This window comes from Giraffa tippelskirchi, chromosome 12, assembly GCF_054371585.1.
Source record: "Giraffa tippelskirchi isolate mGirTip1 chromosome 12, T2T-mGirTip1v1.2.pri, whole genome shotgun sequence".
NCBI classification, from domain to species: Eukaryota; Metazoa; Chordata; class Mammalia; order Artiodactyla; family Giraffidae; genus Giraffa; species Giraffa tippelskirchi.
In genome coordinates this window covers 72,351,650-72,365,582 of record NC_137286.1, presented here as the reverse complement: position 1 = coordinate 72,365,582, position 13,933 = coordinate 72,351,650, and the positions used below count along the sequence as shown (strand labels likewise).

At 55.0% G+C, this 13,933-nt stretch overlaps 2 protein-coding genes and 1 long non-coding RNA gene across 3 annotated transcripts in view; 2 read left to right on the top strand and 1 right to left on the bottom strand.

Moving 5' to 3' along the window:
- Positions 1 to 13,933, bottom strand: part of LOC145529708 (uncharacterized) — a 221,810-nt gene that overhangs the window by 69,374 nt on the left and 138,503 nt on the right. The window contains exon 20 of the long non-coding RNA XR_014071297.1: positions 7,065 to 7,176. This is a non-coding gene — a long non-coding RNA (uncharacterized LOC145529708). The remainder of the gene's footprint in view (positions 1 to 7,064; positions 7,177 to 13,933) is intronic.
- On the top strand, positions 149 to 5,022 carry LOC145529506 (uncharacterized). The gene is made up of 3 exons (XM_081550081.1): positions 149 to 3,409; positions 3,809 to 4,121; positions 4,372 to 5,022. The coding sequence occupies exons 1-3, from the start codon at positions 3,173 to 3,175 to the stop codon at positions 4,998 to 5,000; spliced, it is 1,179 nt and encodes a 392-aa protein (XP_081406207.1). The 5' UTR covers positions 149 to 3,172; the 3' UTR covers positions 5,001 to 5,022.
- Positions 10,857 to 12,662, top strand: LOC145529595 (uncharacterized). Its single transcript, XM_081550182.1, has 3 exons — positions 10,857 to 11,049; positions 11,449 to 11,761; positions 12,012 to 12,662. Exons 1-3 carry the CDS (start codon positions 10,915 to 10,917, stop codon positions 12,638 to 12,640), a joined length of 1,077 nt encoding a protein of 358 aa, XP_081406308.1. The 5' UTR covers positions 10,857 to 10,914; the 3' UTR covers positions 12,641 to 12,662.

Below are 13,933 nucleotides of genomic sequence, written 5' to 3'. Positions count from 1 at the left end.
ATCTATGTGAATTTAGGTTTAAACTAGATTTCCCTTGGCTATTATATACCACAAAAAAACCCCACATCACCCCCTTTCACTCCCCCCACCCCCCAAAAGTGTTTTAGTCTATTGAGTTTTTGTGTCCTCAGTTGTGTCTGATTCACGGCAACTCACGAACTCTACACAGCCAGGCTCTTCCGTCCATGGAATTCAGGGCAATTTTTTTCTGTCACAGTAAATGCCCACCCTGGGTGATCCAAAGGCAAGGGCTCAGAGGCTCCTGAGAGTCTAACTCCTTTCAGCCGAGCACAGAGCTGGCTCCTCACTGGGATGCCTGTGGCCTGGGGCTCCCAGAGGGGAGAGCAGCACTCGCCCCACCGTGTGGTCACTGCTGGAAGTGCAGGCTGCTCCTCACTCCCCCTTGACAGTGTCCCTGAGGGCAGAACAGTGGGAATCTACTCAAGGTGGAAATGCAAACTCCCATGCAACCAAACTTCCCACAAGGTCTCCAAAACCACTCAGGAACAGGGAATTGGAAACTGCAGGGCATGACATGAATGGAGATGGAGACTTGACACCTTACACCGAGTTCACTTCCAGTTATCCCTAGACAAAGTTTCCATGAAAACTTGTCACAAATCTAGAAGAACAATGAGCAGAAACCGGACACGTGCTTTGAGTCTTCACACACAAAACTAAAAGGCAGTCCACAAAACAACCCAGAGAATACAGTGGACTTTGCAAAATCAAAGATATCTACTGTGGGAAAGACCTCATTACAAAAGCAAAAGACAGGTCATACATCGCGAGACGAATGAGTGGAAACACAAAGCTTCTCAAGGATGTGTCTCCAAACAGACAAAGAACACCAACACAACAAGCCTGTGAAAACTAGGGAAAGGTCTGAAGGGACACCAGACTGAGGAAGACACACACAGAGTATCCCGGATGATGTCCAGCACGGAGGGCCTGAAGAAACAACAGTCTAGTTGCACTCCCTCAGGCCTGTGTGACCCTGGATGAGGCCTCTGTTTCCCGGTGGCTCTGAGAGATGGACAGGGAGGAAGGGGAAGAGAAATCACTTGCATTTCTAATACTCACAGCAAAGTCTTCCAATGAGAAGGGAATTATCACCCCCACTGACAATGCCATGCACTGAAGTGATACCCACGAGTCCATCTAACCCAGAAGGGAAGGAAGGACCTGTTCTCACAAAACGGCGAGAGATGGAAGAAGGAAGATCAAGCCCACACCAATCACTGGAAAGAGAAGCTGTGCTCAGGGCTTGAAAGAATTCCTATTGGGAAAATGATGTCACAGCCCCACAAGGCAATCCACAGCTTGGATGCTATTCCTCCCAAAATGCCAATGCATTGTCGCACCGAACAAAGAACTGCAAAAGGGGTTACGGAAACAGAAAAGAGCCTAAATTGTCAATACAATCCGACGAAAAAGCCCCGATACGGACATCCAAGGTTGTGTGAAAGGAAATTAGACGACCAAACTAGGATCCTCAGGAGCGTATCGGAGAAGGCGATGGCGACCCACGCCAGTACTCTTGCCTGGAAAATGCCCTGGACGGAGGAGCCTGGTAGGCTGCAGGCCATGGGGTCGCGCAGAGTCAGACACGACTGAAGTGACTTAGCCGCAGCGGCAGCAGCAGGACAGTATGCTATTGGGAATACAACAACACACACAGATCCAGATCGATGGAATAAAGTTGAGGGTCCAGAAACAAACCCCGGCATCCATGGTCAACTCATCTCTGACACAGAAGGGGAGAATATCCAAATGGGAACAAGAAAGCCTCTTCAATAAATGGCCATGGGAAAACCAGACAGCTACATCTGAAGAACGCTATTGGTTTTGATCTCACACCACCTCAATATCGGGGAAAAACCTCACCCTAAAGACTGATGTCATGAGATAGCTAGAAAGAAGCGTAGGTCAAAGGCTCCTTAACATCAGAGTCTCCTTGCCATTTGCTGGGCGGAGGTAGAAATGGGTCTCTTCAAGTAAGGGAAAGAGGGAAACGAAGTACACCAATGGGTTTCCATCCAATGGAACCTCTTCACAACAGAGAAGCTAAGCATTCACAGATGCAAAAGATAGGAAACGGAACATGAGAGACTCCTTGCAAGTGGTGTATCTGAGAAGGGGTTCATATGGAAAGAGACGAAGAATGCACAGCACTCAGATTCCAAGAAACACCACCACCACCCTTGACCCTTCCCCCATGACCAACTCCGACCTAAAGCCTTTCTCTCCCTCTAACCCATCCCTAAAACATAACCCTCATCTAATCATATACATGTGCATTCCTAGCATCCATCCATCCACACACGAGAGAGAAAGAGGAAGACACAGACTGAATCGAGAAAGGAAAAGAGAGGGACACAGCCAGAGAGAGACACGGAACCAAAGAGAGGAAAGGAGTCGATGGTCCAGACTTTTCATCAATCTGTCTCGAAGGTAGAAGCAATGACAGCGCCCATCCACCCCAGAAGGGGGAAAAGGACGGAAGGTTTGGAGAGGAAAAGACAAGAACGCAGGGAGCCATTAGAAGCTCAGCCACCCGCAGAAGCCGAGCTGGGACACTTGAACAGAATCTCAATGGAAACAGAGGACCAGAAAGTTGGCTACTCTTTTCTATAAGAGAGGGAGACCTTCGAGTCTTCCTTTCGGGCCTCCAACTTGGATGTGGGGTCTCAAAACAGTCAGGAGGGGCAGTGCCTTTTCCTGGGTACCACGGCGCATCCAGGCCTCGTTCTGCCCCATTCTGTGCTGTGTCAGCCCTGGATGGAGTCTTTCTTTCTGAAGTCTCAGCGCACAAGCTCCACGTGATATCGGCCCCAGGTGGAGAGGCATGGAGCTGCTCGTAGGCCGACAGACCTAGGAAACAGATGGGAGAATGACCCCCACTCTGCAGATGGAGAGACTGGGGAAACCCTGAGGGGCATATGCTTGTCCAGGGCCACACCACTTATGAGAAGAAGGAGCCTGGTCTGAGAGCAGCGGGGTCCTCGGAGCTCAGGCCCTGGCTGCACCCAGGCCTCCCCAGGGCTGTGGGCTGGGCTGTGTGGCTGTCAATGTGCCTGCACATGGCCTAAGGGGGGTGGTCGAGCAGTCAGAAACCCAGAGATTCCCTTGGGAAGTTTTGGGGAAGGGACCTCAGCACGAACCCCAGGAAATGATGTCACCTGCCGGCAACAGAACCCAACAGAACCCGCAACCCGGGTATCCAGGCCTCCAGAGCGGAGAGGAGCCCCCAGCCAGATCTCTTGCTGCCAGGATGTTCTGCTGTTTGCCCCTGCCCAGAGGCCGGGGCCTCAGGAGAGCTCACAGGCAGTGTGCGTGGGCACCCTGTCGACGTTGGCTCAGGGCACCCGCGAGAGGCCTCTGGCCCTCTGCCCGGAGAAACAGAAAGGTAACACGGGGAGCCCCAGGCCGGGCCAGGCCACCTCTCCCATGCCACCCGGAAACACCGGGTCCTTTGCCTGTGTGTGTGGATGCGGGTTTCTCGGGGTGTGTCTCCCTCAAGGAAGCCCAGGCGGATGTGGGGTCAGAAGCCTGCGGACAAGTTGTGTCCACACCCCAGGGGAGATCAGGCTGGCTGGGATGGGAACAGTGCGGGCAGGGCCGGCCGCCCAGGCTGACCTCACACCCTCAGGTGGGTCTCTTTCCTCCCGGGTGGGGATCTGAGCAGACACACGTCTCTGACCCTTCTGGGAAGAGAAGTTCGAGCAGGCAGAAGCAGCGGCTCCACTGGCCAGGCCCAGCTCGGAAAACTCCCAGCACGGCTGGCTGACGGTCACTGTCGTTGCAGAGCTTCCCACGTGATGAGGCCGAGGACGGGGACACCCCGTCCACCTCCCGGAGGGAGGGGTCGGAGCACCAACCCCCCGCCCGTGAGGCCCAGTGCAGGCTCCAGGTGAGCGTGCCCACGGAGGCATCAGCCCCACCGGGGGCGAAGCGGAGGCGGGGAAGGCCTGCTGCCGAGACACCGCCCAGGATACACCCGGCGGCCCAGTCTGAGGCTGCCACGGAGCTCAGCACACCCGGCTCCGACCCAGAGTCCCGAGAACCCCGGCCTCTGAGGCAGCAGGAGGACCTGGAGCCCAGCACGCCAGAGCACAGAGGTAAGGACGCTGGGGCTGGTGCACGGGAGTGTGTGGGGAGGGGGTGCTGAGCTACACAGGGACGAGTCCCCGAAAGATGCTGCTGGGCCTGCAGCAAGCGCTGGCCTCACACCCCCACCCCCATCTTGCACACTTCAGTCCCAAAAGACATCCAACCCTGGGTATTCTTTCGGAATCTCTTGGAAGCTTTCTGTCCCGGGATACGCACATGCCAAGGCTGGTCTGTGGGCAAACTTTGCTTCTCCCCCAGCTCTCGCACTGGCCTCCAACTGGAAACAGGCTCCACTTCCCAGACCTGTGCCTACAGAGGTGGTGGCTCCAGGTGCAGGACCCAGGGATCCACCGAGGGCAGATGGAGAACCGAGCCTTGCCCTCGCAGAGACACCAGGCCAGCTGGGTACTGGCCAGCACACCGGGCAGATCGGATTTCCGTGCCTGCAGGACCCCCAGCCCCAGGCACTGATGTCCCACCCCCTCAGCCAGAACCTCCACCTCCACGTGCACCTGTACCTGCTCGGGCTTTGGCAGGAGAACCCGAGGCAGAGGAGGAGTCACCGCCTCGGCAGGGAGAGCCTGCCCTGGCTCCCGCGCAACACCCAGACGCCGACGATGACTCACCCGCCCCTGCAGGAAGAACGAGCCCCCGCTCTGGACAGAGACCCAGAGCCCTTGCCGGAAACACCATGTCCAGGGGAGCGGTCGGCTCTGCAGCCTCCATCCCTGTCTGCTCACCGTGGACGCCGGCAACTCGGTCTGCCCCCAGGGGACATGGAGTTCCTTTCCCCTGAGCTGCTTTGCATTTGGTTTGTTTCCACCTTTCTGGTGATGTTTTACTTTTTGTATGGTTTCGTCTATTTTTGTTGGTTAAGTTGGGATTAGTAAACTTTTTCATCATTGTTGCAATTTGGGACACTGTTGTGTAACTCTGGTGATACGGTGTTACCATCACCACTCTGTAGTTTCAGACCCGTTCGATCTTTATGCCCCACCCGCCAACAAAGCCTGGGTTCAAGGCAAGCAGGCCCTGTTCATCCCTCCCCCCGATCCTGACCACAATTTCATCTTTTCTTTCTGCATTCCTTCCTATATTCTTGGTGTCCCCAATCAATGACTCTCAGTGAGATGACTGAAGGAGTTTTTTTCGGACTCTCCACCTACTGTAAGACTCCATTGGAGAGTTCTCATTTTTATGTCATTTGAACTAGCCTTTGATAGCTGAAAGGACGGTGTACGTCCTTTCAAGATATCATGTGCCAAACGAAGCCCTTTTGGCAAATGCCATCATTATCTCCAGGCAGGCATTGCTGTTTGAAGGGTGACATCTCAGCCAGAAGGCAGAGGCTGAGCTCCTCTTGTTGCACCAGCTCCCAAAAGAAGCCAAGAAAGGGAGCTGGAACAACAAACCACCCCAACGCCCAGGAAAGCGTTCTTCACGACAGAAGGCTAGCAAATGACCCAACAACCTTGTGGCCCAGAACCCCTCTAGAAAAATCACTGTTCCATACAAAAGAGAAACACATGGGAAGTTCCAAGGAGAGGCAATGCCCATGGCCAGTGTACTTTAGAGACGGCCTGACCGCTCCGGGGAAGACACGCACCGACGGAACCCCTTGGGAAACAGCAGTGAGAGTCCTCACCGTCGTAAGGGTTTCCTCTGGGGACAACCTGCCCTGGGCACCACATGAGGGAGCAGACCGGCTTCTCTTCCTCTGCCCCCACACCACTCACTCATGAAGGCAGCCCAGGTGTTCTCATGCCCTGCCTGCCTGCCTGCCTGCCTGGCTCATCCGTGAGCTGTGACCACCTCCAGGGCAGGACTCCACCTTCTCCTCTCTGTGTACCGTGAATCTGCACACAGTGGGCTTTCAGAACCTTAGGAGACTTGAGCCATTCCCACTCGAGCCAGAACCCTCCCCAGGAAGGAAAACAGCTGTGGAGTCATTTTGGCCCCAGCACTGGTTCCCAAACCCTGGCGGCTCCTACAGCCTCTACGGTGTGAAGAGGGAGGTCCCTTTTGACAGAGCTTTCCGGCTGTCAGATCGAAGCTGTTGTTTCACTGTCAGCTGTGTCTCTGCCGTTGCAGCCAGGTGGGCCACGCTGCTCCAAAGGAGCTCACAAGCTGAGTTGCAAGGGAGGTATTGAGAGGACAGGGATGGCTACAACGTGCTGCAAACTGAGTGAGGGTCCCCACAATCCTCAGCAAAGGTCTGTGGTGTGCAAGTGGGGAGTAGAGGGCCCCCAAGTTCCAAAGGAAGGGAGGTACTCGGGAGCTAAAGCCCTTGGCTGCTGTGGTAGCAGCTGCAGATGGCAGCTCGTCCACAGTGCACTTCGAATGAGGTCATATGAGCGGGACTCTGGAAAGGGCTCCGAAATCCAGAGAAAGGGGTCAGGGTATGTGGGAATCCGGCGGGGGTGGGGGGTGGATGAAGGAAGGTGTCCTTCCTCTCTCCAGTGCAATTTGGTTTGGTGAGTCTCAAAGCTACCAGATGGCACTTCCCAAGTCAGGCCCCCGCAGGAATCAGGGTGGGCTGCGTGCCTCGGCCCCTGCCACAGGGACAAGCCACACCAGTGGCCTCCCTGAGCTCAAATGGCCGGATCTGGGGGTTCCGTCTGGGTGCACACCTCCTTGCTGTGGCCAAGTTCCCCCCTTCTCTGAGCACCAGCTTCATCATCCTCTCGAATGAGGACATCGATTGCTACCTTGGCACGTTACTCTCTTCATCCTGTGAAGACTCATTAGGCTTATCCTACAATTACTAGCTGGCCCGAAGAGATATCTCCTGAATCCAGATTAAGCTGGAGCCTCCCAGGCTCATCTGGCATGTCTTCCCTGAAGTCTGCCAAAACCCATACCCTTGCATTTCCAGGGATTCCCCTTAGCCGGCTGGGCAGAAAACCCAGCATGGTTCAAACAAGCTGACAGACAAGCGGGAGAGGACTCACGGGCAGACGGCCTCCGTCAGTTCTCGGGTGGAGCTCTGGGACCACAGCAGCAACGGGCCATCCCAGCCCCTGGGCTCAGCAGCGCCCTCATTCTCAGGCCGGCGGCTCTGCCCTGAGGGGAGCAGGAAGGTCACCAACTGCCGCAGGCGGACCTCAAGCCCCTCCCACTGCTGGAGCCTGACCTCCCCCGGCCCCACCCCTTCCCCTACCCCAGCAGGACGAGAGCTCGTCTTCCCCTGGCTTCCAACGTGAGGCCCGGCCCTGGGCCCCGATTGGGCACTGCCCCAGTCCGGAGCCAATCACAGTGGCCAGGGAGGTGGAACGCACCGATTGGCCAGGGCCAGGTCATGTGACCATGCTCCCCAGGAAACTCAAATATTACCAAGATTCCCTAACAAACCAATGAACAAAATTATCCAGTAAAGGCAAACCGTACTTTTTAATGAGGCCGATGTCACAGAAAAAAAAAAAAAATGCTTCACAATGAACTGCTCAAGGAAGCTACTAAATAAACTTTCAGAAAAGTTAAGTAGTTTTTTTTTTTTTAATAGGGTGACGGAGAGCTATACCTTTCCCATCTATGTGAATTTAGGTTTAAACTAGATTTCCCTTGGCTATTATATACGACAAAAAAACCCCACATCACCCCCTTTCACTCCCCCCACCCCCCAAAAGTGTTTTAGTCTATTGAGTTTTTGTGTCCTCAGTTGTGTCTGATTCACGGCAACTCACGAACTCTACACAGCCAGGCTCTTCCGTCCATGGAATTCAGGGCAATTTTTTTCTGTCACAGTAAATGCCCACCCTGGGTGATCCAAAGGCAAGGGCTCAGAGGCTCCTGAGAGTCTAACTCCTTTCAGCCGAGCACAGAGCTGGCTCCTCACTGGGATGCCTGTGGCCTGGGGCTCCCAGAGGGGAGAGCAGCACTCGCCCCACCGTGTGGTCACTGCTGGAAGTGCAGGCTGCTCCTCACTCCCCCTTGACAGTGTCCCTGAGGGCAGAACAGTGGGAATCTACTCAAGGTGGAAATGCAAACTCCCATGCAACCAAACTTCCCACAAGGTCTCCAAAACCACTCAGGAACAGGGAATTGGAAACTGCAGGGCATGACATGAATGGAGATGGAGACTTGACACCTTACACCGAGTTCACTTCCAGTTATCCCTAGACAAAGTTTCCATGAAAACTTGTCACAAATCTAGAAGAACAATGAGCAGAAACCGGACACGTGCTTTGAGTCTTCACACACAAAACTAAAAGGCAGTCCACAAAACAACCCAGAGAATACAGTGGACTTTGCAAAATCAAAGATATCTACTGTGGGAAAGACCTCATTACAAAAGCAAAAGACAGGTCATACATCGCGAGACGAATGAGTGGAAACACAAAGCTTCTCAAGGATGTGTCTCCAAACAGACAAAGAACACCAACACAACAAGCCTGTGAAAACTAGGGAAAGGTCTGAAGGGACACCAGACTGAGGAAGACACACACAGAGTATCCCGGATGATGTCCAGCACGGAGGGCCTGAAGAAACAACAGTCTAGTTGCACTCCCTCAGGCCTGTGTGACCCTGGATGAGGCCTCTGTTTCCCGGTGGCTCTGAGAGATGGACAGGGAGGAAGGGGAAGAGAAATCACTTGCATTTCTAATACTCACAGCAAAGTCTTCCAATGAGAAGGGAATTATCACCCCCACTGACAATGCCATGCACTGAAGTGATACCCACGAGTCCATCTAACCCAGAAGGGAAGGAAGGACCTGTTCTCACAAAACGGCGAGAGATGGAAGAAGGAAGATCAAGCCCACACCAATCACTGGAAAGAGAAGCTGTGCTCAGGGCTTGAAAGAATTCCTATTGGGAAAATGATGTCACAGCCCCACAAGGCAATCCACAGCTTGGATGCTATTCCTCCCAAAATGCCAATGCATTGTCGCACCGAACAAAGAACTGCAAAAGGGGTTACGGAAACAGAAAAGAGCCTAAATTGTCAATACAATCCGACGAAAAAGCCCCGATACGGACATCCAAGGTTGTGTGAAAGGAAATTAGACGACCAAACTAGGATCCTCAGGAGCGTATCGGAGAAGGCGATGGCGACCCACGCCAGTACTCTTGCCTGGAAAATGCCCTGGACGGAGGAGCCTGGTAGGCTGCAGGCCATGGGGTCGCGCAGAGTCAGACACGACTGAAGTGACTTAGCCGCAGCGGCAGCAGCAGGACAGTATGCTATTGGGAATACAACAACACACACAGATCCAGATCGATGGAATAAAGTTGAGGGTCCAGAAACAAACCCCGGCATCCATGGTCAACTCATCTCTGACACAGAAGGGGAGAATATCCAAATGGGAACAAGAAAGCCTCTTCAATAAATGGCCATGGGAAAACCAGACAGCTACATCTGAAGAACGCTATTGGTTTTGATCTCACACCACCTCAATATCGGGGAAAAACCTCACCCTAAAGACTGATGTCATGAGATAGCTAGAAAGAAGCGTAGGTCAAAGGCTCCTTAACATCAGAGTCTCCTTGCCATTTGCTGGGCGGAGGTAGAAATGGGTCTCTTCAAGTAAGGGAAAGAGGGAAACGAAGTACACCAATGGGTTTCCATCCAATGGAACCTCTTCACAACAGAGAAGCTAAGCATTCACAGATGCAAAAGATAGGAAACGGAACATGAGAGACTCCTTGCAAGTGGTGTATCTGAGAAGGGGTTCATATGGAAAGAGACGAAGAATGCACAGCACTCAGATTCCAAGAAACACCACCACCACCCTTGACCCTTCCCCCATGACCAACTCCGACCTAAAGCCTTTCTCTCCCTCTAACCCATCCCTAAAACATAACCCTCATCTAATCATATACATGTGCATTCCTAGCATCCATCCATCCACACACGAGAGAGAAAGAGGAAGACACAGACTGAATCGAGAAAGGAAAAGAGAGGGACACAGCCAGAGAGAGACACGGAACCAAAGAGAGGAAAGGAGTCGATGGTCCAGACTTTTCATCAATCTGTCTCGAAGGTAGAAGCAATGACAGCGCCCATCCACCCCAGAAGGGGGAAAAGGACGGAAGGTTTGGAGAGGAAAAGACAAGAACGCAGGGAGCCATTAGAAGCTCAGCCACCCGCAGAAGCCGAGCTGGGACACTTGAACAGAATCTCAATGGAAACAGAGGACCAGAAAGTTGGCTACTCTTTTCTATAAGAGAGGGAGACCTTCGAGTCTTCCTTTCGGGCCTCCAACTTGGATGTGGGGTCTCAAAACAGTCAGGAGGGGCAGTGCCTTTTCCTGGGTACCACGGCGCATCCAGGCCTCGTTCTGCCCCATTCTGTGCTGTGTCAGCCCTGGATGGAGTCTTTCTTTCTGAAGTCTCAGCGCACAAGCTCCACGTGATATCGGCCCCAGGTGGAGAGGCATGGAGCTGCTCGTAGGCCGACAGACCTAGGAAACAGATGGGAGAATGACCCCCACTCTGCAGATGGAGAGACTGGGGAAACCCTGAGGGGCATATGCTTGTCCAGGGCCACACCACTTATGAGAAGAAGGAGCCTGGTCTGAGAGCAGCGGGGTCCTCGGAGCTCAGGCCCTGGCTGCACCCAGGCCTCCCCAGGGCTGTGGGCTGGGCTGTGTGGCTGTCACTGTGCCTGCACATGGCCTAAGGGGGGTGGTCGAGCAGTCAGAAACCCAGAGATTCCCTTGGGAAGTTTTGGGGAAGGGACCTCAGCACGAACCCCAGGAAATGATGTCACCTGCCGGCAACAGAACCCAACAGAACCCGCAACCCGGGTATCCAGGCCTCCAGAGCGGAGAGGAGCCCCCAGCCAGATCTCTTGCTGCCAGGATGTTCTGCTGTTTGCCCCTGCCCAGAGGCCGGGGCCTCAGGAGAGCTCACAGGCAGTGTGCGTGGGCACCCTGTCGACGTTGGCTCAGGGCACCCGCGAGAGGCCTCTGGCCCTCTGCCCGGAGAAACAGAAAGGTAACACGGGGAGCCCCAGGCCGGGCCAGGCCACCTCTCCCATGCCACCCGGAAACACCGGGTCCTTTGCCTGTGTGTGTGGATGCGGGTTTCTCGGGGTGTGTCTCCCTCAAGGAAGCCCAGGCGGATGTGGGGTCAGAAGCCTGCGGACAAGTTGTGTCCACACCCCAGGGGAGATCAGGCTGGCTGGGATGGGAACAGTGCGGGCAGGGCCGGCCGCCCAGGCTGACCTCACACCCTCAGGTGGGTCTCTTTCCTCCCGGGTGGGGATCTGAGCAGACACACGTCTCTGACCCTTCTGGGAAGAGAAGTTCGAGCAGGCAGAAGCAGCGGCTCCACTGGCCAGGCCCAGCTCGGAAAACTCCCAGCACGGCTGGCTGACGGTCACTGTCGTTGCAGAGCTTCCCACGTGATGAGGCCGAGGACGGGGACACCCCGTCCACCTCCCGGAGGGAGGGGTCGGAGCACCAACCCCCCGCCCGTGAGGCCCAGTGCAGGCTCCAGGTGAGCGTGCCCACGGAGGCATCAGCCCCACCGGGGGCGAAGCGGAGGCGGGGAAGGCCTGCTGCCGAGACACCGCCCAGGATACACCCGGCGGCCCAGTCTGAGGCTGCCACGGAGCTCAGCACACCCGGCTCCGACCCAGAGTCCCGAGAACCCCGGCCTCTGAGGCAGCAGGAGGACCTGGAGCCCAGCACGCCAGAGCACAGAGGTAAGGACGCTGGGGCTGGTGCACGGGAGTGTGTGGGGAGGGGGTGCTGAGCTACACAGGGACGAGTCCCCGAAAGATGCTGCTGGGCCTGCAGCAAGCGCTGGCCTCACACCCCCACCCCCATCTTGCACACTTCAGTCCCAAAAGACATCCAACCCTGGGTATTCTTTCGGAATCTCTTGGAAGCTTTCTGTCCCGGGATACGCACATGCCAAGGCTGGTCTGTGGGCAAACTTTGCTTCTCCCCCAGCTCTCGCACTGGCCTCCAACTGGAAACAGGCTCCACTTCCCAGACCTGTGCCTACAGAGGTGGTGGCTCCAGGTGCAGGACCCAGGGATCCACCGAGGGCAGATGGAGAACCGAGCCTTGCCCTCGCAGAGACACCAGGCCAGCTGGGTACTGGCCAGCACACCGGGCAGATCGGATTTCCGTGCCTGCAGGACCCCCAGCCCCAGGCACTGATGTCCCACCCCCTCAGCCAGAACCTCCACCTCCACGTGCACCTGTACCTGCTCGGGCTTTGGCAGGAGAACCCGAGGCAGAGGAGGAGTCACCGCCTCGGCAGGGAGAGCCTGCCCTGGCTCCCGCGCAACACCCAGACGCCGACGATGACTCACCCGCCCCTGCAGGAAGAACGAGCCCCCGCTCTGGACAGAGACCCAGAGCCCTTGCCGGAAACACCATGTCCAGGGGAGCGGTCGGCTCTGCAGCCTCCATCCCTGTCTGCTCACCGTGGACGCCGGCAACTCGGTCTGCCCCCAGGGGACATGGAGTTCCTTTCCCCTGAGCTGCTTTGCATTTGGTTTGTTTCCACCTTTCTGGTGATGTTTTACTTTTTGTATGGTTTCGTCTATTTTTGTTGGTTAAGTTGGGATTAGTAAACTTTTTCATCATTGTTGCAATTTGGGACACTGTTGTGTAACTCTGGTGATACGGTGTTACCATCACCACTCTGTAGTTTCAGACCCGTTCGATCTTTATGCCCCACCCGCCAACAAAGCCTGGGTTCAAGGCAAGCAGGCCCTGTTCATCCCTCCCCCCGATCCTGACCACAATTTCATCTTTTCTTTCTGCATTCCTTCCTATATTCTTGGTGTCCCCAATCAATGACTCTCAGTGAGATGACTGAAGGAGTTTTTTTCGGACTCTCCACCTACTGTAAGACTCCATTGGAGAGTTCTCATTTTTATGTCATTTGAACTAGCCTTTGATAGCTGAAAGGACGGTGTACGTCCTTTCAAGATATCATGTGCCAAACGAAGCCCTTTTGGCAAATGCCATCATTATCTCCAGGCAGGCATTGCTGTTTGAAGGGTGACATCTCAGCCAGAAGGCAGAGGCTGAGCTCCTCTTGTTGCACCAGCTCCCAAAAGAAGCCAAGAAAGGGAGCTGGAACAACAAACCACCCCAACGCCCAGGAAAGCGTTCTTCACGACAGAAGGCTAGCAAATGACCCAACAACCTTGTGGCCCAGAACCCCTCTAGAAAAATCACTGTTCCATACAAAAGAGAAACACATGGGAAGTTCCAAGGAGAGGCAATGCCCATGGCCAGTGTACTTTAGAGACGGCCTGACCGCTCCGGGGAAGACACGCACCGACGGAACCCCTTGGGAAACAGCAGTGAGAGTCCTCACCGTCGTAAGGGTTTCCTCTGGGGACAACCTGCCCTGGGCACCACATGAGGGAGCAGACCGGCTTCTCTTCCTCTGCCCCCACACCACTCACTCATGAAGGCAGCCCAGGTGTTCTCATGCCCTGCCTGCCTGCCTGCCTGCCTGGCTCATCCGTGAGCTGTGACCACCTCCAGGGCAGGACTCCACCTTCTCCTCTCTGTGTACCGTGAATCTGCACACAGTGGGCTTTCAGAACCTTAGGAGACTTGAGCCATTCCCACTCGAGCCAGAACCCTCCCCAGGAAGGAAAACAGCTGTGGAGTCATTTTGGCCCCAGCACTGGTTCCCAAACCCTGGCGGCTCCTACAGCCTCTACGGTGTGAAGAGGGAGGTCCCTTTTGACAGAGCTTTCCGGCTGTCAGATCGAAGCTGTTGTTTCACTGTCAGCTGTGTCTCTGCCGTTGCAGCCAGGTGGGCCACGCTGCTCCAAAGGAGCTCACAAGCTGAGTTGCAAGGGAGGTATTGAGAGGACAGGGATGGCTACAACGTGCTGCAA